We start from the raw sequence: 25,579 nt of genomic DNA, 5'->3' as shown, positions 1-25,579 counted from the left end.
CTCCAGGTCCTCAAAAGGAACAGTGTCCCAGCGTCCGCAGTGCGCCGCCAGCTGATGCACCAGCTCGTACTGTCCCGGCAGCGCCAGGCTCAACCGCGTCTGACGGCCGTGCGTGAAGCACAGCTTCCTCCTCCTGCAGGCCCCGCCCTCCAGCCCACAGGCCCCACCCACCTCTGAGCCCAGGGGGAGGAGCCTCTCTCCCAGCAGGCAGTTGAGCAGCTGGTATCGGGCGGAACAGTCCTGGCCCAGGATGAGGATGTAGGGGGCGCTACCGACCACATTCTGCAGATAGTCCTCCTCGTGACGCGGCAGCGAGATGCAGCTGAGCTGGCCTGAGACACAGAGAGAAACAAGGAGACACACAACAAGTTTCAGCAACTTGTAGCTCGGACAGGGCTTAAAAACACTACGTAATTCACAATATTGCACTACAATAAAATACAACTTCACTGCAAACCAAGGTTGAAATTCTCTTTGACCACACCAAGAAATACAAACATAAACTATACCACAAAAACATTAAACCACCAACACAGCTGAGCTGTCGCATTGAAAGCTTACTATATTAAAAGCAGTGTATTGTGTATGTACAGTAGATATTCTGAGAGAGAGATGGACAGAGCGAGTGTGATTACCTGCATCTGACACAGCATTCGTTCTTCAGATCAATCTCATTCACAATAAACATTAGTTTGAATATCTGCTGAGGAAAGCGATATCTTTGTCGTAACATTAATATCCTTTTATCTGTTAAGGGTGATTTTGCATAACAGTGCATTTGTACGCTGCATCAAGCTGTTGTTGAAACTAAAAATAACTTCTGTTTATAGCGTTTATTTTTCAAAGTAAAAGTCTTTCCTGCTGACTCACTCATAGAAACAGTCTCTTGTTGCCCTCTAATGGTGGAACAATGTAATTACAAAACACACACTGTTTCTCAATACTAAACACTTTTACTAAATACTGTTATTTATTGAATAATATTTAATATACAACAACAACAGCAGCCATCAAAAAGTTGCTAGACAATTCAGTCAAGAGTACAAAGGCAGCGCTCTGATATACAGCACTGAATTTACATAAACATGAGATTTTGCCAAAACTACCTTCTCTGCAACAAATAATAGATTAATGAGATCGACGAATTACATCTCATGTTTAACTACATCAGAGACATGAGAGCCGGGGGAAAAGTTCCCTGAGATGTGGCCGAGGTGAGGCGCTCTCTCTGCGGGTTCATGAGCGCAGAACGACCGCTGACCACCTGGAGCTCACAGCTCCGAAAACATGGACGCAAACGTTCAAACAGACGTTATCTCCATTAACAAACAATCAAAATAGACAGAAATGGATCAAACTCACCAACCTTGAAACTTGAAAAAATTATGGAAGTTTTGTTATGAAACTTAATAAACAATGAATGCCAAATCAGGGTTATTATACTCTACTAAAACTACAACCATAAAAAATGCCGTTCCTTGAAAAAAAAAAAAAACGTTAACTGAATAATATCAAAAATATATGAAGAAAAATATAAATAAAAAAAATCAGCTTGTTGCAAAATCAGCATTCTTATTTTTATTTAGTTTAACTTGAAATAAAATATCTGAAACTGAAATAAAAAAAAAATACACTGACAAAAAAAAAAAAAAACTAAAACTAATAAAAAAAACAAAAAAACAAAAAAAAAAAAAAAAAAAAAGGTATAAAAGCTCTATCAGTGTCCCAGTGAGTGTAAAGAAAGACTGCAGCAGATATATGAAGATGAATACTGCATGCACCGCTGGAGAGAGAGAAAGCAGGGCTGTTTGAGGAGTCAGGACAGAAACCTGTGCCTGAGGCCTGCGTCTCATGACCCTCTCTGAGCCGCTAGTTACTGGGTTATTATTAGGAAGTGCTCATAATCCCAGCGCTGCTGAGTCACCGGCTTACACAACCACCGCTCACCGCCTAATCTGTGCCACCAGCAACACACACAAATCTTTACTGAGATACTAACTCACAATTTAATGGCTAGTGCAAAACATAAATGCATAAAATTACACACACAGACGTGCATGCATCTATATATATGCTGTGGCTCTTTATCAGTGAACTTCTATTAAATAACTAAACTAAATCAACATTTGATGTAAGCATCGTTTGTGCTTAAAGCAGTTTTGCCCTCGGTGCACTTGAGCAGAGTTTCTCAGGAGCTTTGCAGGAGGTTTCTTGAAGCGTCTCGGAGACGTTGTTTACTGAAGCAGCGCTGAGGCGCAGGACGTGTGTTTACATGCAGCTCATGGGGGCGTGGCCAGAGCCGCCCGCGCTCTGATTGGTCAGGACCAGCTCCGACAGGCCCGAGGAACGTGACGCGCTTCAGTATAAATCACAGCAAGCGCGGGGTCCAGGGAAAGAGCAGGGGTCACCTGAGACAGGTCAAAGGTCACGGCGTGATGCCGTGAGAGCACTGCTTTAGACTGATTCCACACACTCAAACATTTCACTGAGAAACCAGAGGAAACGTGCGTCAGACCTGCAAAACTCCTCTGTAACAGGAAAGAGGACGACAACCACACCTAGACACACACACACACACACACACACACACACTCATCAAAGCAAGTACAGCACAGATTACACCGCTCATATTCTAACAATGACTCATGACACGGATTCCTCCACATCACGCCATGAAAATAATATCATAACACAAGAGAGTCATGAAGCAGGCTTGGTCTCTCAATGTCAAATATATTTTCTGATTTTTGTCTTCTGATTTGGTGGTGATAAGCGAGTCGGACAAGATTTAGTGATGTCAATGCATCAAAGTGAGTTCACGTTCATGCACATGTGTGTGTGTGTGTCAGTGTGCTCATTAAAGCAGCGTGGAGTGTTCAGTGCTGGGTTCAGCTGAATGTGAGTCTGTTCACGGATGTTAAGCTGCTTATTTCTGCTCTAAATCCTGTTTGAGACATTTTCTGCTGTTAACACTGAACCTGCTGCAGGAGACACACACACACACACTATCAGGAATCCCCATCACTGATGACTAACACTTTAAACACACAAGCAGAGATCAACCGATAACCGATATTTACACTTTCATATACTGTATATTAGTCGTCTGATAACAGATCTACTGATAACTGACTCTGCTAGTTGTGTATTTAAAGAAAAAAACCCAACCACAGTATTTGAGCAATGAATTGTTCAATTAACTTATAATAAAAACGTTATTAACATCAGACATTTTTTTCCCAATGTTGTTATAATTAAACTAAAGCTTAAAGTAAAATTATTAAAAACCACTGTGTTAACTGAAATAAAAATTTAAAACAAACTTAATTTAGATATGCCTTCACAACTATTTGAATTAAAAAAAAAAAAAATTGGAAAATATGTAACTAAATTTACCAAAACTAAAACTGAAATGAAAATAAGTTAAGCTAAATCTGAATATTTATTTAAAAGAATTTATAGAACAGAAAATCAATAAATTAATTTCTAATACAAACTTTGAATAACAAACATTTTTCCAATGTTTTTATAAAATTAAATGATTAAAATCCACTGTCCTAACTGAAATAAAACTGAAATAAAACTGAAATAAAAAATTTAACTGTAACTTAAATTAGATATACTGCCTTCACAACAAACTGAATTAAAAAAAAAAAAAAACATGGAGGTGAAATAGGCATTTAAATTTATAGAATGGAAAATTAAAAGACTTAATATTACATTTTAATTAATTTTAAAATAAGTTTAACAAAAGTACTAAAAAGGCTATTTAAAAATACTACAATAAATACTATATAAATAGTACCTGATGATTTTTTGAACAATTTAGAAATGTGTAGCTGAATTATTAGAGAGCAAATATATGTGTATTTAGGGAGAAATATTATATATCACTAATATTTAACTAGTTAAACATATTTAATTATAAAAAAAGCATAAATAACAATTATGCTTTTACAGTTGTAGTCTCACTGTCACTTATTTTTATTGTATTTTATTACTTTTAATATTTGAGCATTATTTACAGTTTCAAAAAGCAGAAATAAAAGTGAAACATGCTGCCTGGTTATAAAAACAGTATTTATTTCCAACAATATTCATATTCTACGATAGCATTTATTCATAGTTTTTTTTGTAATTAGTATTTTATTGAGTTTTAGAACATCACTGATACATTGTACTCAACATTGTATTCAACTTACAATTAACATCTGAACATGTATCCCGTAGTGATGATACATTTTATTTATTCATATTTTAAACCAGCTTGTATTTTTATATTTCCAGCGTTTTAAACGTGTCTGAGTTCTCGGTATCGGTCAGTCTCTAATGGACACACACACCGGAAGCGGAGGTGGACTCACCTGTGTCCAGAGCTCCAGGTGTGCCGCTGCAGGTGTTGCTCTGGTTCTCTCGGATCTCTCTGAAGAAGCTGAGGGTCTCGTTCAGGTTCTTCTTCAGGAACACGTTGTGTTTGTTGTAGTGGCTGAAGGCTCGGGTCAGCTCTCTGACCAGCGGGCTGTTCTTCTGCGGGTTCTCCATGCTGACCCGGAGCGAGACCCAGTGCGCGTGAGCCCGCGTCACATCTCCACACAAGCGCGCGCTGTTTCTGCAGAGGCCCGGATCACCGCAGGATGGACCGAACCGATAACGTTACAACAACAACAACAACAAGCAGTGGTGTGTGTGTGTGTGTGTGTGTGTGTGTGTGTGTGTGTGTGTGTGTGTGTGTGTGTGTGTCAGTGCATCAACACACACACGCACACACACACTTAAACACACATTCACTCACACACGGCCTCCTCCCGTTAAGCGGACCGATATCGGCGCGGTTCTGATCGGTAGCGCGCGCGCGCGCACACACACACACACACACACACACACACACACACACACACAGTCGCGCGGACCGGGTCGCTGCTTGCGCTTCGCGGCTGTCAGGCAGCTCTTTCCCCCCGCGGGTGAGCGCCGATCATCGATAATCCCGGTGTTTGCGTCGGGAATGTTTCACTTTTCAGCCCAAATGCGGGAGTTCTGCGCTGCCAGCCTCCGCCGCCGCTGCCGCCCGTCCATTTGGCGAGAGGGACGCTCGGAGGGCGGGGCGCGACTGGTGCATGCTGGGAAATGAAGTCCGCTCTGCGTAGCGAACGTAAACAAAGTACGTCATTATTTAAGTGAAAGACATTATTAAAAAAAATGTTTTTACACCACCACACACACCTTTCCTGCTGAAAAACAAAACAATATTCCAATATCCACTATTACAAACCATCAACTTCCAACCATTAAAAAGCCCGTTGTGTGTTTTGGGACATATTCCATTAATAAGTAGAGACCAACAGGGACCATTAAAACCAGTACAATTCCCATAATAACCAGTAAAACCATTACAAATTCTGTGATGGTTTCTATAGTTTGTTTGTTTGGTTTTTTTTTAGCAGGGTTCTCATTCCCTTTTGAATATTAACCATGGTTTTGCTACACTATAACCATCGTTTAACCATGGTATTTGTAGTAAAATAAATAATATGGCAAAAACATGGTTACTACTCTTTGACTATAACAAAAACATGGTTAATTTTCGTATTGTTACTATTATTATTAGAGTCGCTGCATGTAAATATTTGCATCCAGCTAATTTTTATCTTATTTAACTAAAAAAAAAAAAAATTAAAAAAAAAAATTAAAAAGGTCGTGGACTCGTCACAATCTTCTCTTTTTTCCTGACGTACAGTCAGTGTAGTACACTACATGTATACTCTATAATAGTATGCTTGTAGTGCGGCAAGCTGGCGACCTCTAGTGGTTAAATCTTCACATCCCTCACCTTTTAAATCACTGTTTTTGTGATTATTTACCACATTTCTGTTCTGTTTGCATAAATAACACTAACATAAAGTATAAATGTGACATGGTTGTAAATCAAATCGGCTGCAGAAGATCATAAAAGATGACTAACTAACTGAAATAAGGAGCATTATCTTATTAATAATGTCATTTTGACCTGAGTAGTTTAGTTATTGAACTGGAACGCTAATATGAAACGTTCCTGTGAGGAACAGCGTTTTCATCCCCGTCAATGGGTCGTTCATCTAAAAATCTACTAATACAATGAGTTTAACATTACACTCTGTTGAATGATGTGTAAGAGTTTGGACATAGTAAACACATGAACGTGAGCAAATTCCCCTTCAATAGCACTTCCTAGTTTAATCTTCGGTTTTATTAGTGAAGCTGAATGATGAAACGGAACGGAGTTTTTCCCCCCCCGCGTGGACGCGCGCAATAAACACCCCGCTGAGAGGAAACAAACACTGATTTACTCAAAGAAAGGGTGTTTTTATTTATTTATTTAATTTGTTAGCATCCAGCTAATTTTTATCTTATTTAACTAAAAAAAAAAAAATTTTTTTTTAAAAATAAAAAGGTCGTGGACTCGTCACAATCTTCTCTTTTTTCCTGACGTACAGTCAGTGTAGGACACTATATGTATACTTTATATAGTCTGCTTGTAGTGCGGCAAGCTGGCGACCTCTAGTGGTTAAATCTTCACATCCCTCACCTTTTAAATCACTGTTTTTGTGATTATTTACCACATTTCTGTTCTGTTTGCGTAAATATACACTAACATAAATATAAATGTGACATATGTTGTAAATCAATCGGCTGCAGAAGATCATAAAAGATGACTAACTAACTGAAATAAGAGCATTATCTTATTAATAATGTCATTTTGACCTGAGTAGTTAGTTATTGAACTGAACGCTAATATGAAACGTTCCTGTGAGGAACAGCGTTTTCATCCCCGTCAATGGCGTTCATCTAAAATCTACTAATACAATGAGTTAAACATTACACACTGTTGAATGATGTAAGAGTTGACATAGTAAACACATGAACGTGAGCAAATTCCCCTTCAACAGCACTTCCTAGTTTAATCTTTCGGTTTTATTAGTGAAGCTGAATGATGAAACGGAACGGAGTTTTCCCGCCCTCGCGTGGACGCGCGCAATAAACACCCGCTGAGAGGAAAACACTGATTTACTCAAAGAAAGGGTGTTTTATTTATTTATTTAATTTGTTATGAGTATACTGTTGACTTTAGAATTTGGTATATAGTAAATGTATTAATTATATGTGGAAAATTCTAAAAGAGCAGTGAAAACAACACCAATCCGACGCTCTCTGTATTGCGGGAAGCTGCCTCCTTATCATTTCTGATTTATAATAAAAACAGAACAATGTTTAAAAACTGCGGTGTGACAGGGTGTACAGTAAACAAGCTAAAAACCCAGAACTACGTTTTTATAAGCTGTGTCGACCCATAAAAAGAGCGTTTAAGGAGAGAAATGATTGTAGATGTCGGGGTATTTCACGTTGGATCATTTCTCATACAAAAGAAAAGTTATGAAAAGGGACACTGACACAGACTAATATAATTTAGTCTCTCAATATATCTCCACCTCAGGTTCAGATCAGGTGGTGAAATAATCCTTTGATATGGTTAAAAATAATGAATGTTTGTGGGCGTGGTTTTCAGTTTATGACGCGTGTCGCTCTGTTTCTACAAAGGCTTTAAACACGCCTACCTGGTTCACAACAAACGCGAGGGGCGGTCCTTACGGTAAGAGCCCCGCCCACACCGGACTCCAGTAGTCGCTCCGCGCGCGCCCCTCGCTCACTATCGCACCTGTCCGCGGACATGAACACCTTCATCTTCCTCTTCTGAAAGCTGATGGAGTGTGACGGGGATCCGGGCGTCGCGCGCGTCAAGCGTCAGGCCGTGAAGCGGCACCATCACAAACACAACCTCAAGCACCGATACGAGTTCCTGCAGACGCTCGGGAAAGGCACGTACGGGCGCGTGAAGAAAGCCGTGGACCGATCCGGTAGAACGGTGAGAGAGCGTTCGGATAATGCAGCTGTCAAAGTAATGATGCAACTGCAATAAAATAACGCGTTAAAAATAAATAAAAGTATTTTAAAATCATAAAATATTTAAGTAAACATTAAAATATTTAGAATAAAATATTAACTATAGAATAAACTGACAGAAGTTATTTAATGTGTGTGTTTTTTTAATTGTCCTGCAGGTTCTAAGCACTTTTTAATGCTCGTGCTGAAAATGACTGTATGTTTGTGTGTAGTATGGCAAGCCGTTTTGACATTTATTCCTTCACAGCATATGAATTCTTGATATCAACAATTCAGTTTTCACTAGTTGAAATGCTAGTTCTTGATATCAGGAATTGAATTTCAACTAGTAAAAATTATAATTGTTGATATCTGTAATTGTATTTTCACTAGTTAAACGTCACCATAGGCTGCCATTCAAATTCAATTGTTGATATCAAGAATTCATTTCTCACTAGTTCTTACTAAGCCTTTATTTCTGATTTCGGTAATCACGTGGTTACTTGTAAAAATGTGAATTCCTGATATCAAGAATTCAGTCGTCACTAGTTGAAATGTTAATTCTTGATATCTGTAAATGATTTCAATATGTCGCATTTGTCATTTCTGATATCTTTTATTATAATTAGAAGAGTGATTTCTATCTAAAATGACTTATTTTACTAGTAACAATCTCATTCATGATATCAGAAATTAACAACGTCACTAGTGACAATCGGATTATTGATATTTTTATCAAAGCAGCAATCTAAATTTTGATATCAGGAGCACATTTTTACTATTAACAATGTAATTACAGAAATAAAAGCTTAGTAAGAATTGTATTTCTGATATAGTTACTAACTAGTGAGAAATCAATTATTGATATTGACTATTGAATTTGTATGGCAGCCTATGGAGATGTTTAACTAGTGAAAATACAATTACAGATATCAACAATTATAATTTTTACTAGTTGAAATTCAATTCCTGATATCAATAACTAGCCTTTTAACTAGTGAAAACTGAATTGTTGATATCAAGAAGTCATATGCTGTGAAGGACTAAACGGCTTGCCACACGCTGTGTTTGCATGTATGTGGAGGCATTATTGAGCTGTTTTGATGAGAACAATAACTCCAGGTTCTGCCGTGAGGCTCATCAGTGCTCAGAGTAAACACTAAACAGGTTCTGCGGAGCCGCCCAGCCTTTGGAAAGAGCTTTAAATAGCCCAGGGCTCAATCCACGGAGCCGAAAACTTATTTTTACAGGCTTAGTCACTGGCATGCACCGACCTATTGTTATTCTGCTCCATATTCTGTCTGAAACAGTGCCATTAATGGACAGCTAATGCGTCAGTCTCATGAAGTCAAGCCTGTTTTTAGGTGCACTAGGATTATTGTTTTTGTGTTTTGAAACTATATCCAGCACACTTAACCCTAAATCCTTACGCTTACTGTTTTCTTTTCAGCGGTTAATCTTATCACTGTAAGATATTTGTTTTTAAAACTATTAAATCGCATAACAAACTATATTTATATTTAGCCTATATTAATATTTACCTTATGCAGTTTCTTCTCAAGTAAATCTGTCTGTTTTAAATGTATAAAAATTAATAAACTTGACATTTAAATGAGAAGCAATGCTGTGTAATAATAAATATAATTCTGATTTTTGAGAATAAATCTGCTATAAAATTTGTTTTCGTAACTTAGAAGCACAAAGCACACTAAGTTTTCTGATAGTTTTATGCTTCAAACATGAAAACAATATTTTTATTTAATTTATATTTAACTCAAAATACAAAGCTGGTGATATTTATTATTAAATCGATCGTTTTAAGAATTCTTTTTACATATTTTGGAAATACATATTAATGGAAAACAAAACATTTGTATGCTGTGTAAAATAATAATTTGAATATATCTGCAATAATAAAAAAAAAAAATACAGCACAAAACTACGATTTATGTTTTAAACAAGAGAAAAATTATTTTTACTTAAGTTATATGAAAATGACTCACACACGGCCTGAATATTTTATTTAATAAATTAAATGGTTTAATCATTATAAATGATTTTCAATAATCGTATTATTTATTCTCTGCAAATAAATTTCTTGTTTTAAGGATATTTAGGTAATTTATTTATTTAAATTATAATTATTTTATTTATTTTTGTGGAAACCAAAAGAATAGATACGGACAAAGACAGAGGTGTTTTTCTGACGTGATGCCGTGTTGTTGTTGTTTAGAGGCTGCACGTGCTGCATGCTGTTTTTAAAGTTTTGTTAGTTTCCGAGGCGCGGTGGATGTAAATGAACACGTTGTGTAGGCTTCATCTATTTTTCCATGTCCAGGGCGCCGGAGCTGGTCAGTGTTTAGTGTGCTCTGACTGAAGCAGATCAGTGGGGTTTTCCTCCTGGAGAGCACAGATTTCCTTCCTGCTTGTGTCACGCAGGGTGTGTTTGTTCAGTTGTCAGGAAGGACATTATTATTCTGCTCTTCTGAGCGAGTCTGGACGCGTCTGACCTGCTTCTTTCCTCACAGATAACCGTCTCGAACGCTCCTGATTACACTGTTTACAGCGCTCGCTTTAGTGGACAAACTCTTTATCATCAACCATGGGTGGAAAAAGCGCACTTCCATAATGTACTTAAAGTGCTCCATTTGCACACTGATTTTGTGCTTAATATACTAAAAATGATTATGAAAAACTTAAAGTGTACTCAACTGTGGGACACTGTGAATATGAACTAAAATGCATTGTTAACATACTACCTCTGAATTTAAAAATCTATTTAGTCACCACTTGTAGTACACTTGAGCTACTAAAGATGGGTTTAAGTGTAAAAAAATCAAATGTTACCACATTAATACATTTACCCCTTTATTTTTTTTTAACTAAAAAAACTGAGAACTTATTTTGAAAGTTAAAACAACACAAGAACCACACTAAAATACTTTTGTGTATATAAATAAATAAATATTTTAAAATAAAATAAACTCATTTCACTGCATCTTTCAGATGAAAACGATGAATTTTTCATGCTGCGGTGGTTCATCAATAGACACACATATATCCATGATTATAAACAATATTCAGTCAGAAGGGAAAAAACTAAAAATGATTTAATATACTTTAACAAAACTATTTTTGACACTAATGGTGTTCCATACAAACCTTACTGAATTTTTCTGAAATGTTTAAGTATGTTTTGCGTGTCAGAACAGATGTGTGTGTGTGTGTGTGTGTGTGTTTGTCCATCTGCCACTCATCAGTGACCTGTGGAGACACGTCTGACACACACACACACACACACACACACACACACACACACATCAATCACACATTAGAGAGGATCGTCAGTCTGCTGTGTTTGATGAGGCCGCTCTGATCTCAGTTTGACTGTAAGCAGCATCAATTTCTCTGTAAATCATTTGTGAAACTATCTTTGGTGTAAATATCACTTTCATCTTCGCTTGAGATCACGCTTGATCCTTTCACCTGACATCTAATAAATGAATGCTATTAATAATTAAATAATAAAATATATAAATAAACCATAATAAATAATTGTTTAATATCTAATAAATGAATGCTATAAATAATAAAATATATTAGTATAGTATACTAACATAATTAACACATTTTATGTAATTATATTTATTAACATCAATATATAAGCCGGAATAACAGCTCTTGATCTTCGCCCCTCCGCTGCGGTCTCTGTAAACATGCTGATGTTTGTGTCTGGTCTTGTTCCGCAGGTGGCCATAAAGTCGATCCGTAAGGAGAAGATCCGGGATGAGCAGGATCTGATGCACATCCGGCGCGAGATCGAGATCATGTCGTCTCTCGCTCATCCGCACATCATCAGCATCCATGAAGGTACAGATTCTCACGATGCGATCCAGACAGACGTGAACGGCAGCGTCTTCACAGCCGAGCTGATCTGATCCGACTGTGTTTCAGTGTTCGAGAACAAGGAGAAGATCGTGATCGTGATGGAGTACGCCAGTAAAGGAGATCTGTACGACTTCATCTGTGACAAGCAGCACATCCCAGAGAGCCAGGCCAGACACTTCTTCAGACAGATCGTCTCTGCCGTACAGTACTGCCACCGGGTCAGGGTTCATTTCTGATTCAAGCATCTACACCTTCCCTGTTTCTATATACTGCAAAACGTTTTAAAATACAATAAATACAGTACTTTGATGCTTGATTTCAGTGGATTGAAGCTTAAGGGTTGATGCTATAAAATACAGAAGTCAACATTTGAAGAGGTTTAGAAAAGTTCAAAGTTGTCGTAAAACAAGAACACATTAAGGTTTTAGGACGACTTTGATCCACTTCAAATGTTGACCAAATCTCATTTAAAAGTAAAAAAATTAGTTTTAGTTAAATTAACAAAAACTGAAATACAAAAAAAAAAAACGAAAAAAAAAAACGAAAAAAAAGAAAACTTAAACTTAAAAATAAAAAAATTAAACTAACATTGTAAACAAAAAAGATTAAAATAATTTAAAATACTAATAAAAACTATATTAGCATAATGATAATAATACTAGAATAACACTGCGGTAATTTCTATTCTTCAACGACTGAGGTTACGGAAATAAATAAAAAATATTTTATGCCAGTTATCGTTTATTTTGCATCGTTTCTAAATTCTGTTTAGTTTAAGTTGAAGAACTAAAATAACTGTAATTAAGTACTTACATTACAAAAATTATTTTACTATTAAAAATGATAAAAACAACAAACTTATGAACTTAAACGTCAAAACAAAAAAAACCTTAAAATTTAAATGAAAAACTGAATATATATAAATATAAATAATTATTAAAAACTATATCATCATATTACGTGACATTTAAAATAACATTGCTGTAGTTTATATTTATTAATGTCCAAGGTAAATGAAATAAATTAAAATATATAAAAAAACTAATTTCAGTTATTTAACATTTAAAAAAAATTATTTTAAGTGCTAAGACGAATCAAATTAACACTAAAATAAAAATTCATAATTATGTAGAAAAATAAAAAAAAGACAAAACCACAACAAAAATACAACTTAAAACTTTTAACTTGAAAATGAAAGCTTTTTAAAAAATGTAAAAAAAATTCACGTCGAAGCAGAGCTCACCACACAATAAATAAATAAAATAGACACAAATAAAATACAGCACCCCTTTGTTTCAAGCATCAAAGTACGCACTCCTCCATATTTATACACTACACAGTTAAAATTCTACATTAATCATCTAATACGACATCGATTATACAATCTAATAGCTTTTAGTAAAAATGGCTTTCGATGTTGTTCCTGCGCTGAATTAATCTTGAGCTAAAAGAACTCACACGGGCATGAACTGTGTGCTTCTTTAGAGATCGTCACCAGATAGAGGTGTGGGGGATTTTCCTGATCGTTTGTCGTTAGGAAAGTGTTTAAGAGTGAAACTGAAATTATTAAAAGAGTGACGTCGTTGATCACTGGATCATTCATTCAAGGGATAGTCAGTGTTGGGAAGGTTACTAGATACTGCATTTAAAATGTAACAAGTAGTGTAACCTTTCAACTACTTTATTAGTGTAACTGATTACTTTTCTAAATCTCTAATGAATGTTTTCAACGGTTGATCATTTAGTAGCACTCAACACTGATTACTGTTCAGAGATTAAATACAGACTTAACATCACAACAAGAGAGGGTTTGATAGCTCTGCTATAGCGGGAAACACTGCCTTGGAAAAACTGTTAATCTTAAAAATAAAGCATACAGTATATAAACCCAATTTTTCCTTTTTGGGTGAACTATACGTTTAAAGCCATAATCAGCAGTTTAAATCCCCTCTGAACTGTGATTGCTTTTATAAAATTACACCAATAGCAGTATTATGAAATATTCCGATAACGTTCATTAGCCTGTGCTTGGTAGGCAAGCAACGTAAAAACTGGCGTATTTACTCAACTGTGTGTCAAAAACAGCTCATCTATTAAGAATCTAAAGTCGGATCAGATTTGCAAAATCTACGGCGGTTGTGGTTTCTAAATATCTCCGTTTTTCCAACAGAACGGTATTGTTCATCGCGACCTGAAGTTGGAGAACATCTTGCTGGACGACAACGGCAATATAAAGGTAAGTTCGTGAAAAATAAGTCAGACGCCCTATTGAACCTTGCATAAGATAACGGCATAAATCTACTTTCAGCTATAAACCAGGCAGAGCGAAAGGCCAACGAGCGCTCAATGGGAATGACTGAAACCACTGTCTGTTTTTCAGATCGCTGACTTCGGGTTGTCAAACCTGTACCAGAACGATCAATTCCTGCAGACGTACTGCGGCAGTCCCCTGTACGCGTCGCCTGAGATTGTGAACGGCAGGCCGTACAGAGGACCGGAGGTGGACAGCTGGTCTCTGGGCGTCTTGCTGTACACGCTGGTCCATGGAGCCATGCCTTTCGACGGACAAGACCACAAGAAGCTGGTCCAGCAGATCAGCACCGGAAACTACCGCAAACCCACCAAACCATCTGGTGAGGCTCTTAAACCAGACAGAAGACAACCGAAACTCAAGAGACCGCCTTTGTGTACTGTTTGCTCTATTTTTAAACCAACGAACGAAACTGGTTTACTGTGTTTGCCAAAGCGAAGGTCTAGACTTGGCTCTTTCAACCATGCAATCCAGCAGTTTTATAGATGGAGCTTATCTATTTCTAGCAGATAAGCCATTATAGCAGATAGCCGTCCATCTGTTGGCGGTCCCATAAAGTTGAGTTCTGACTGTTGAGTTCACAACGGCAGCAACTTTATTGCCGGAGGTTGTCTGGTTGCAGTGGCTGTATTAATGTTGAGTTAATATTTTTGATGAGATCCAATTTCTCACATGGTATTTTTAATGCATCATTTTTAGCTATGTCCCTACATTACAGAGAACCGGGAACCTGCCCAGAGTAACATGAACTAATCTCGCCACGCAATGTTTCCCAGCCCTGTTCCTGGAGGCACACCAACAGTACACATTCTGGATGTCTCCCTTACCCATCTCAGGTCTTGGAGTCTCTACTAACAAGCAGATGAGTTGAATCAGGTGTGTTTGTTTGGGAAGAGTTTGAAGATGTGTACGATTGGTGTGCCTCCAGGAACAGGGGTGGGTAACGCAGATACTGTGCACTGTTTGCGCTCCCATGCTTTCATTTCCATTAGTAGTCAAAACACTGCATTGCTGATCATTTGCATAGTTACATAAGACTTTGGAACCGTGCCACATGGATACACGTGCTTTGCACTGCCAACAGTCCCTCACGTTGCTAACCCTTACTGAAAAAGAATGACATCCAGAAACCACAAACCAGTCTGTTTGAATGCAGCTTTGAAGTCTGTGATGTTGTAGGCCAGGGGTGTCCAGTCCTGCATCTGGAGGTCCATTTTCCTGCAGAGATTAGCTCCGACACACCTGCCTCTAGTGATCCTGATGACACTGGTTAGTTGGCTTGGGCAAGTTTAATTAGAGCTGGAGCTAACTCGACTGGAAGGTGGCCCTCCTGATGCAGGACCGGACATCCCTGTTGTAGGTCATCTGTAGCATCAATTCTAATCCTTGTTGTCGCCCCACAGATGCGTGTGGTTTGATCCGCTGGATGTTGATGGTAAACCCAGAGCGTAGAGCTACGTTGGAGGAGATCGCGGGTCACTGGTGGCTCAACTGGGGCTATCAGCTCCCTCTACTGGCTCAGAGCGAACCTGCAGCTGCGCATCAGGAGCCAGGACATGCGGCCGCTGCGTGTCAAATTGGTGGCCCGACTCGTATCGCAGACTGGCTACGCCGCACATCTCGTCCTCTTCTGGAGAGCAGCTCTAAGATGCGCTGCCTGTTGCGGACAAGTGGGGCCACCGGAGGAGAACCGGTCCAGCGACAGCGCTCCATACGCAGGTCGCGCAAAGAAAACAACGTCTCGCAGACCATGCAGGAAGCTCCTCGCCCATCTAAAGGGATTCTAAAGAAGCGGGGGAGTCTTAAACAGAAAGCGCCCAGTGACTCCCAGGCTACACCCTTGGAGGAGAAAAGCCAGAACGCTTTGGCACCAACTGTCCTTCCTCCACCTCCTAAAGGCATCCTGAAGAAGCCTTCGGAAAGCGAATCAGGCTATTATTCCTCTTCTCCAGAGAACTCCGGACAGACTCTTGGGAACCCGTCACCGGTGCCACACCGCAAGGGGATCCTCAAACGGCACGGCAAGTTTTCCGGCGGCCTGCAGGAATTCGGCTCGCTGGACCAGCTTGCACCCTCCTTACCAACGGTGGTCAACAGATCCAGACCGAGCGGCGCGATCAGTGAGGATAGCATCCTCTCCTCGGAGTCCTTCGACAGACTTGACCTACCTGAGCGCGAGATTCCAGTCGCCCCAATGGAGCGACCAGCAGGTGGACGGAGGATGCGAGGATGCGTGTCCGCTGACAATCTCCTCGACTTGAGGGAAGAGTCCCAGTACCAGGGACACTGGGAAATAGATGTGGCCTGCTACCGCGCAGGAGTGTCCGATAGCGTGTTTTCAATATCTGACTGCGAAAACGTCACTCAGACTTATAAACAAGCCTTGGGAGCAACCGCAAGCTGAAACGCACAGAGACTACGATGTGCAGAGATGACGCAACTCTAGGAAAAGGAAGCCGGCTAGGAAAGTACTTGGAAATGTTCTGGAGCAATTCCAGACAAAGAGTGGTCAGGGAATGGCCCAGCAGGAAATCGGCCTTCATAGAGGACAGGACATCCTGTTTAGGACATGCATTTAATTTTGAGGGAACAGCAGTTTGTGTTGTAACATGCAAAAGAGTGGTTTTTATTATGTAGACTTGGTTTGAGAAAAATGCCTTTTATTTCGTCAGCTGCCTTGCTCCCAGTCATGAACAACTGACTGGTTATTCTTAGAAATGTTTTCAAATGACTGTTTAGGGTGTTGGCTAGTCAAAAAAAAAAATACCAAAGATGACTCGTGATAAAGTTTAGAACCATTGTGAGTACAGTTTGTTTTTAAGGTGAATACTGGTTTTAGAACACAACAACAGCACTGTGCAAAAACTCACAGCTCTTGAAGATCGTTCCCGCCAATTTCTGACTTTTACAACATGCTTGATCTGCTCCGAGTTCACAGGTGCACGGATACAATAATCTACTGTCTGTTTATGACTGTATGCAGTCCAGACTTTAGTTTTGCATCTGTTTCGTGATAAGAATTGTGCAGATAGGAGTGTTTGAACTGCTTCCATATCGTAGTTTATTAGGATGGTAAAATACAATGTGACCTTTCAGAGTAAGATTAAACTAAAAGCGCTTCTCAAGTTTTATTACAAACATTCTGCGTGTTGAAATGGTGAGATTTAATGGATGTTAACAACTGTGTGGTTACAGCTATTTAGGACTGGGATGGAAGGGTGTTTTGGTGTCATAGTGGGGTGTTTGGGGTCGTCAGTAAATCTGAACTCTCCATACAGTTTTTGTGAGTCCTGTGTAATTAACAGGAGCTCGGAGTGTCACAGCTCGAGATAAACCAGGTAATGAGTTGCCATTCTTCTGTTTGGTGTTATATTTTGTTTGAGTTCCTGCATGTTTATTTGCCAAAGTGCCTGATCTATCTGCCCTGATGTCTCTTTGACTCAACAATAAAACAAATGGAAAAAAGTGTGCAACAAAGGTGTCTGTGTTCTTTTGCAGCGGAAGTATGACCCAATACCAGGGTTTTTACAGTTGATCAAAACATAGACATTAAAACATTTTGGTTACTTGAAATGCAGTGAACGTTAACTGAAATAAAATGTTGAGAAAGTTATGCATTTATAAAATGCTAATGATAAACTAACAATGCCTTAAAAAAACACTTATGGTGTGTAGTATTGAATGTGTTTTGGGATGTAGATTATTTAAATTATCAAAGACAACTGAGATTATTTGGGGTCATTTTTTGCATTGTGACATTATTTTTATCACGAGTAAATTTGCTAATTAGTATGCAAGAAATATTCACGCCGTGCCAGTGTATATATCATGGTAGTGTTTGTTGTTCTGAATTTAATTTATGCTAGTTTTAATTCAAATCTAATCTTAGAAATAATAGCATGATGAAGAACAGGCTCATTTTCTTAATGCAAAACCATCCTGTCTTTTGATTTTCATTGTGAAAGTGGCATTTCTGTTTAAACCACCACATCAAAACCCATTCACCGTCCACATCAATGCTGTTTATTTTCACACACACATGTCTTTAAAGTTAAAAAAAGAGTATATCAATAACATACATTCAAGTCTAAAGGCAGCATGAAATAAATGTTGTGTAAAATCACGCGAAGGTTTCCTGACAATGCAAATATTTGCTTGGGTGCAGAACATCTGCGACATTAAAACTAATGCGAACATCGCCAACAAACGCAAATGTACCGGAACCGTCAACAACAAGAGGGAAAACACTAGAATCCATTGGCTTGAGCAACAGATGTGCGAGGGTTCGATGCGTCCACCTGTCAGAGCGGGAGGTCCTGCTCGGGTGGAGGCGGCAGCATCTGACTGATGGTGTCCTCCAGCGACGAGAGACAGGAGCGCAGCGACACCTGGAGCACAGAGAGAGAGCGGCTCAGTCGAGGCAGAGCCATCGAGCCCTTACGAGTCAATGTGTCCTCACCATGTCCGTGTCCAGCACGTCCCTCAGCCGCTGCAGCAGGCCGTCGGGGCTGTATTGGTTCTTTAGGACGTCCAGTCTGATCACAGCCGCCGTCACACACGAGCAGGCCACCGCAGACGGAGCGAAGACCGAGAACTTCAGCTCTGAAAACACACACAACGGGGACGTCAGTTTCCATAAATGCAGCTTTGTCCCTGTATGAGCTTTGAGCAGCGAGAGCAATATCACACGAGTGCGAATGTGATTTTATACAACAGTTCCGTAAACAAGAAGTTAATATTGTGCCACAATATGGTGCGTCTGTTATATAAATATTACCTTTAAAGCTACAGCAGAACTGTTGTGTGTATGCGAGGCACTGAATGAATCCAGGTTTTGAACGAATCGTGTGAATCAGTGACTCAGTACCTGTGGAGCTCAGAGCGATGTAGGAGAGCGCGTGTCTCCGGACCGAAGCCGTGTCCCCGGCGCTCAGGGGCAGCGTCTGCAGCAGCGGCTCCAAGAAATCCGACGGCAGAACCGCGGCCAGATCCCAGTCCAGACGCGACACCAGCAGCACCTCCCACTGCTGCACACATCACACAGCAGCACCACTAACACAATCACCAGCCTCAAGCAGCCGCAAGATACATTTAGAATCATTACCACAAGCAGAGCTAAAAAAAAATAATATTAAATACATAAATGTGACCCTGGAGCACAAAACCAGTCATATAGCTGGATGCTAGCGGTTTACGTAAAAGCGGGTCACGTGACGTTACCACGATCTCTGGGACGGAGACGGCGTGGTCCGTGTAGACGCACAGCTTGGCGGCGCTCAGAGGAACCGATTCCCTGAGTTTGGAGGCCAGGAACATGCAGACGCACCCCAGCAGCTGAAGACGGCACCTGTGCACGGCATTCTGGGATATGTACCTGTCCAGGTAATGAACGGCCAGAGGAAACACCTCCTCCTCACACTTCTGATCCTCACACACCTGCTCGAGAAAAAGCGACGTGATTCAGGATTCAGATCAGAGTGACTCGAATCACTCAAGCAGATCAAAGTCGATTCACTGATTCAGAATAAGATTCATTAGACAACATCAGATCAGTGTGATTCGAATCACTGAGTCAGAATAAGATTCATTAGACAATCAGATCAGTGTGATTCGAATCACTGATTCAGAATGATTCATTAGACAACGTCAGATCAGTGTGATTCAAATCACTGATTTGGATTAAGATTCATTAGACAACATCAGATAAGTGTGATTCGAATCACTGATTCAGAATAAGATTCATTAGACAACATCAGATAAGTGTGATTCGAATCACTGATTCAGAATGATTCAGATCAGTGTGATTTGAATCACTGATTCAGAATAAGATTCATTAGACAACATCAGATCAGTGTGATTGATTCAGAATGATTCAGATCAGTGTGATTTGAATCACTGATTCAGAATAAGATTCATTAGACAACATCAGATCAGTTTGATTCGAATCACTGATTCAGAATGATTCATTAAGATTTGATCATCGAATCACTGATTCGAATCACTGATTCAGAATAGATTCATTAGACATCATCAGATCAGTGTGATTCGAATCACTGATTCAGAATTAGATTAATTAGACCATTGTGATTCAGGTGATTCGAATCACTGATTCAGAATTAGATTAATTAGACATCATCAGATCAGTGTGATTCAAATCACTGATTCAGAATAATTCATTAGACATCATCAGATCAGTGTGATTCAAATCACTGATTCAGATTAAGATTCATTAGACATCATCAGATCGATTTGATTCGAATCACTGAGTCAGAATAAGATTCAGTAGACATCATCAGATCAGTGTGATTCGAATCACTGATTCAGAATGATTCATTAGACATCATCAGATCAGTGTGATTCGAATCACTGATTCAGATTAAGATTCATTAGACAACATCAGATCAATGTGATTCGAATCACTGATTCAGATTAAGATTCATTAGACATCATCAGATCAGTGTGATTCGAATCACTGATTCAGAATGATTCATTAGACAACATCAGATCAGTGTGATTCGAATCACTGATTCAGATTAAGATTCATTAGACATCATCAGATCGATGTGATTCAAATCACTGATTCAGAATGATTCATTAGACATCATCAGATCAGTGTGATTCAAATCACTGATTCAGATTAAGATTCATTAGACATCATCGGATCAATGTGATTCGAATCACTGATTCAGATTAAGATTCATTAGACATCATCAGATCAGTGTGATTTGAATCACTGATTCAGAATAAGATTCATTAGACAACATCAGATCAGTTTGATTCGAATCACTGATTCAGAATGATTCATTAGACATCATCAGACCATTGTGATTCGAATCACTGATTCAGAATAAGATTCATTAGACATCATCAGATCAGTGTGATTCGAATCACTGATTCAGATTAAGATTCATTAGACATCATCAGGATCAGTGTGATTCGAATCACTGATTCAGATTAAGATTCATTAGACATCATCAGATCATCATAATAAGATTCATTAGACATCATCAGATCAGTGTGATTCGAATCACTGATTCAGATTAAGATTCATTAGACATCATCGGATCAGTATGATTCGAATCACTGAATCAGAACACGATTCGAATCACTAAATTAAGATTCATTAGACATCATCAGATCGATGTGATTCAAATCACTGATTCAGAATGATTCATTAGACATCATCAGATCAGTGTGATTCGAATCACTGATTCAGAATTAGATTAATTAGACATCATCAGATCAGTGTGATTCAAATCACTGATTCAGAATAATTCATTAGACATCATCAGATCAGTGTGATTCGAATCACTGATTCAGAATTAGATTAATTAGACATCATCAGATCAGTGTGATTCAAATCACTGATTCAGAATAAGACGATTCGAATCACTGAATCAGATGATTCGAATCACTGAATCAGAACACGATTCGAATCACTGAGTCAGGTTGATATGATTCGTGAGATCTCTCCTCACCTGCAGCATCCATCCGGTCAGGATCGGGCGCACGTAGCGCTGCTCGTCGGTCGGCTCGGTACCGGGTTTAATGCTCGGTCTCTCCGAGCTCAGCAGGTTCCGACAGACGCGCGAGTCTCGGGTCAGAACCGCGTCTCTGAACGCGCGAACCGGTCTGGAACTCGAGTCCGGTTCGACATGCTCGTGACAGAACAACTCCATCTGACAGACTGATTAAAGCGGCCAAACTCACCGTCAGTCACGAGCGAGACGCGGGATCTACGTTCACACAACTCCTAACAGCTCTACAAAAATACATACAATACATTTAGCCAAATTCATAAATGAAAACATAGTTTTCTTCGGTTAAAAGAAGGTTCGTGAGCGAGCTGCGGCGCGCGGCGTGCCCGCGCTCACGGGAATGGCAACGATCGTTGTGACGTCACATCGCCGCTGATGCAGCCAGCTTTTTTTCATAAAAACAAAATAAATTTATTTTATTTATACAGGTTCTCAGTCTAAAGAGTTAACCAGGAAAAAAATACTGCTTTCATAATTACTTGCTAAATTATGGAAACCTGTTTCCGTGAGACTTCACAATTCTGACCTGTTTTCTTGCAAGTTTATATCCGACTTTACAATCAAAATAGCAAGATATAAACTCAGAATAGAGAGATGTGAATTTGCAATGCTGAGGGAAAAAATAATTGTTACATATAAACTCGCAACTGCAAAGAAAAAAAAAGTCAGACTGAAAATAATTCAGAATTGAGAGGCATAGACACGGAATTGTGAAAAAATGTTTTTTTTTTTTGTTTGTTTTTGTTTTTTTAATCTCGTAATTCTGAGTTTATCTCGCAATTATGACTTATTTTTTTCTCAGAATTGTGAGATAAAAAGCTGCAATTACCTTTTTGATTTGGGCAAAAACAAACAAGTAAATAATCAAAAAATAGTAATGTGAGACGTAAACTCATCAGAATGCATTATTTCCGTCAACTTTTTTCAGAATTATTAATTTCTAATAAATTCTTCATTAATAAAACCAAGATTATATAATTTTTTCTTGTCAAACATCCCGTTTCATTCATTATCGAAGTGCAATTCATTGAAAACTACATTTTTACCGGCGAGGTTACAATCCATGAGTGCTTGAATAAAACCAAAACGATCTTAAGTTTATATAACGTAATTTTATTACCTAGCAACACAAGTTTTAACCAAAAGTGTAGTCCAAAAACACAATTACTGCAAAGAATACAAAATATAATGCAACACAATCGCGCGTTTAATTGCGTTAAGATGGCGTAGCATCCTCCAGGTCACGTGAGCTCCCGCCAGATCTCGGAGAAAATCTGCGCATGCGTCTGGCACTCTTCTGTTCAGAGGACAGCTCGGCTTTGTAGCGCGGAACGACAAAAAGTGCGCGACCAGAGCTTCCGGCAGCAGCCGCAGGGAAATACCTTTTTTAAATTCAAAAATAGGACATACAGCAGGAAAACAACATCTTCTGTACATCAATAAAGTCTATGGACAAAATACAAATAAGCCAGGGAGGTCAAGGGGTTATTAAAAACAAAGTATAATGAAAACAAAGGCAAAGAAGGAAAAAAATTAAATAAATATCTTGTAAAGCTTACAGAGGTCATATGATCTAACAGCTTTTTTGTTTGTACACTCAGATATTGAGAGAACATAGTGCTTAATATTAGCAGCAAGTTCCAGAAAGCTTGGTTTCTTTTTTAAGAATTTTGACTTGTGCAAATAAAATTTGGATAAAATAATAATAAAATTTATCACATAATACTCTGAACATAGACTTTTGTCATGTTGAGTAAAACCAAACTAAACATTTTCCCACCACAATGCAAATTGAGGGTAAATATGGACAACAATAAATTGAGATATTTTGCTCCAAAGTTTCTTGGTATGTGGGCAAGACCAAAATAAATGCACCAGTGGCCGCAGGGAAATACCACTGGCTCCGTTGAGCTCCATCTCTGCGATCTTCAACATGGCGGCGCTGCAACGTGTCACGGCGGATAGCACGTAAAAACTACAAATACGAGAATAACATCGTATCGTCGTCGCGAGATTGAAGTCGTAATAATCTGAAAATATTCAGTCAAAAGTCTACAAACATTAATTTTACTCTCTAAACATTACCCTGTGATCTCACAGTGACTTTATTATTGTAATTGTAACTTTATTCTCAAAATGTTACAAGTTTAATCTCGTATAATACTTTAATGGTAATTTAAATTTTTCTTAATTCTTAAAATATTATAACTATAATCTCACAATGCTACACCTTTATTCTCGAAATTGACTTTATTCTCAGAATATGATGTTTAATCTTGTAAAAACAGTTCATTCTCAAAATATATCGTTTTATTCTAGCCATGTCTACATGTAATTCTGACTGTATTACTGAAATAATTTATTCACTTTATTAGCTTGTAATCACATTAAGTTATTACTGAAATAATATTGAAAGTCAATCTAGTATAGTTTTCAATTACAGTTTAAAAGTTGTTCATATTATTCACTTTATTAGCTTGTAATCACATTAAGACATCTGTTTTCAATTACAGTTTAAAAGTTGTTCAAATGAAGTTCTTAGCAATGCATATTACTAATCAAAAATTAAGTTTTGATATATTTACGGTAAGGAAATTTACAAAATATCTTCATGGAACATGATCTTTACTTAATATCCTAATGATTTTTGTCATAAAAGGAGAAATGTATAATTGTGACCCATACAATGTATTGTTGTCTATTGCTACAAATACACCTGTGCTACTGATGACTGCTTCTGTGCTGCAGAATGATAAAAGAATAAACCTTCAGAACACAGAGAGGAATAAAACTGTAAGTGCATGCTGAAGCGGAGGAAGAATCCCAGTTAAAAATAACTGTGTTTCAGTTAAAAATAACGACACAATTACAGTAAATTCTGGAGTTTAGTTTCGCTCGACTTCCTCTCTGGTATTTGTTAGATACTACAGTAATGATTTGTTTATCAGTCATAATTTAAGCAGATCTGATCTGTTCTGGGCACTTGTGAAGCTCACCAGCGTCCTCTGGTGCACACAGACACCGTTTACACCGCGTCACTAATTATTCTGCAAGTGACACATCATTAGGATTCGGTACAGTAACAGTGTTTGTGTGGTTCTTCACATCTTTTTATCTCTCAGACAGGTTTGGTCAATAGTTTGTCAGGTCTTCTCTGGTAAATGGAAACTCTTCTTAAAGAGGTTGTTCCACATTATTAAGCAGGTCACAGTTCTCATGAAATATGCTGAGCAAGAAAGATCTTTCTGTGCAAAATGTTTTGTGTACAAGTAGTACTCCAAATAAAGATTAATGACAGTTTTTGTGTCAGTAAGGCATGAGCGATGCAGTAAATATGTTAATAGATTAGTTTGAAATAAAAGTGTAGGCAATTTTAAATGTTACTTTTTACTTAAATATTCATTTTTAAACTAATAAATCTGGACTACAACATGCCCTAGATATTGTTTTGATTCTTAACTGTTCGTTCACACTAGGGCTTCATTAGTTAACAATAGTTAATTCATTAGTTAACATAAACTGCCAGTGTAAAACTCTTCTGAATATTCATTAATCTTAGGTATTACAATATTTAATAACACATTGTTAAAATCGAAAGTTGCAACTGTGCTATTTAATGAGCTAACATGAACTAAGACTTGTATTTTTTAACAAAGATTAATAACTTCTGTAGCAAATATAGCTGTTGCTCGTTGTGAATGTTAATTAACTAAAGTTAACTAATGAGGTCTTATTGTAACGTGATTCCTATTGGTCTTTAATCTCACGATATGATATGTCCACAATACAATATTTATTGCGATATTAAAAAAAAGTCAGATGTGCACTTTGAGAGTTCAGAATTTAGAGCTCCGACCCATCTAAATAAACAATAAAACTTAAAAATAAAGAGCTGTTCTAAACTAAGACAACTTTAATCAGAATATAA

General features: G+C 38.2%; 3 protein-coding genes across 3 annotated transcripts in view; 1 reads left to right on the top strand and 2 right to left on the bottom strand.

Moving 5' to 3' along the window:
* LOC109077955 (dual serine/threonine and tyrosine protein kinase-like) overlaps positions 1 to 5,114 on the bottom strand; it is a 14,966-nt gene extending 9,852 nt beyond the window's left edge. Inside the window, exons 1-2 of the mRNA XM_042748630.1 lie at positions 4,365 to 5,114; positions 1 to 332 (exon numbers count right to left, since the gene is read on the bottom strand). The exon at positions 1 to 332 is cut by the window's left edge and continues 72 nt beyond it. Of these exons, the coding sequence (XP_042604564.1) occupies positions 1 to 332; positions 4,365 to 4,542 (510 nt within the window). The 5' untranslated portion in view covers positions 4,543 to 5,114. The remainder of the gene's footprint in view (positions 333 to 4,364) is intronic.
* Positions 5,115 to 7,626: 2,512 nt separating this feature from the next.
* On the top strand, positions 7,627 to 17,590 carry LOC109080006 (NUAK family SNF1-like kinase 2). The gene is made up of 6 exons (XM_042749096.1): positions 7,627 to 7,897; positions 11,664 to 11,784; positions 11,869 to 12,020; positions 13,973 to 14,038; positions 14,183 to 14,435; positions 15,517 to 17,590. Exons 1-6 carry the CDS (start codon positions 7,736 to 7,738, stop codon positions 16,515 to 16,517), a joined length of 1,755 nt encoding a protein of 584 aa, XP_042605030.1. The 5' UTR covers positions 7,627 to 7,735; the 3' UTR covers positions 16,518 to 17,590.
* A 523-nt stretch (positions 17,591 to 18,113) lies between these two features.
* On the bottom strand, positions 18,114 to 22,021 carry ccnd3 (cyclin D3). The gene is made up of 5 exons (XM_019102683.2): positions 21,592 to 22,021; positions 19,334 to 19,549; positions 18,981 to 19,140; positions 18,573 to 18,715; positions 18,114 to 18,501 (listed from the first exon to the last, which is right to left on the bottom strand). Exons 1-5 carry the CDS (start codon positions 21,790 to 21,792, stop codon positions 18,415 to 18,417), a joined length of 807 nt encoding a protein of 268 aa, XP_018958228.2. The 5' UTR covers positions 21,793 to 22,021; the 3' UTR covers positions 18,114 to 18,414.
* Between the last annotated feature and the right edge of the window lie 3,558 nt (positions 22,022 to 25,579).

Source organism: Cyprinus carpio, chromosome B22, assembly GCF_018340385.1.
Source record: "Cyprinus carpio isolate SPL01 chromosome B22, ASM1834038v1, whole genome shotgun sequence".
Taxonomy (NCBI): Eukaryota; Metazoa; Chordata; class Actinopteri; order Cypriniformes; family Cyprinidae; genus Cyprinus; species Cyprinus carpio.
The sequence above is the reverse complement of the archived record's forward strand: the minus strand, read 5'-3'. Positions and strand labels throughout refer to the sequence as shown.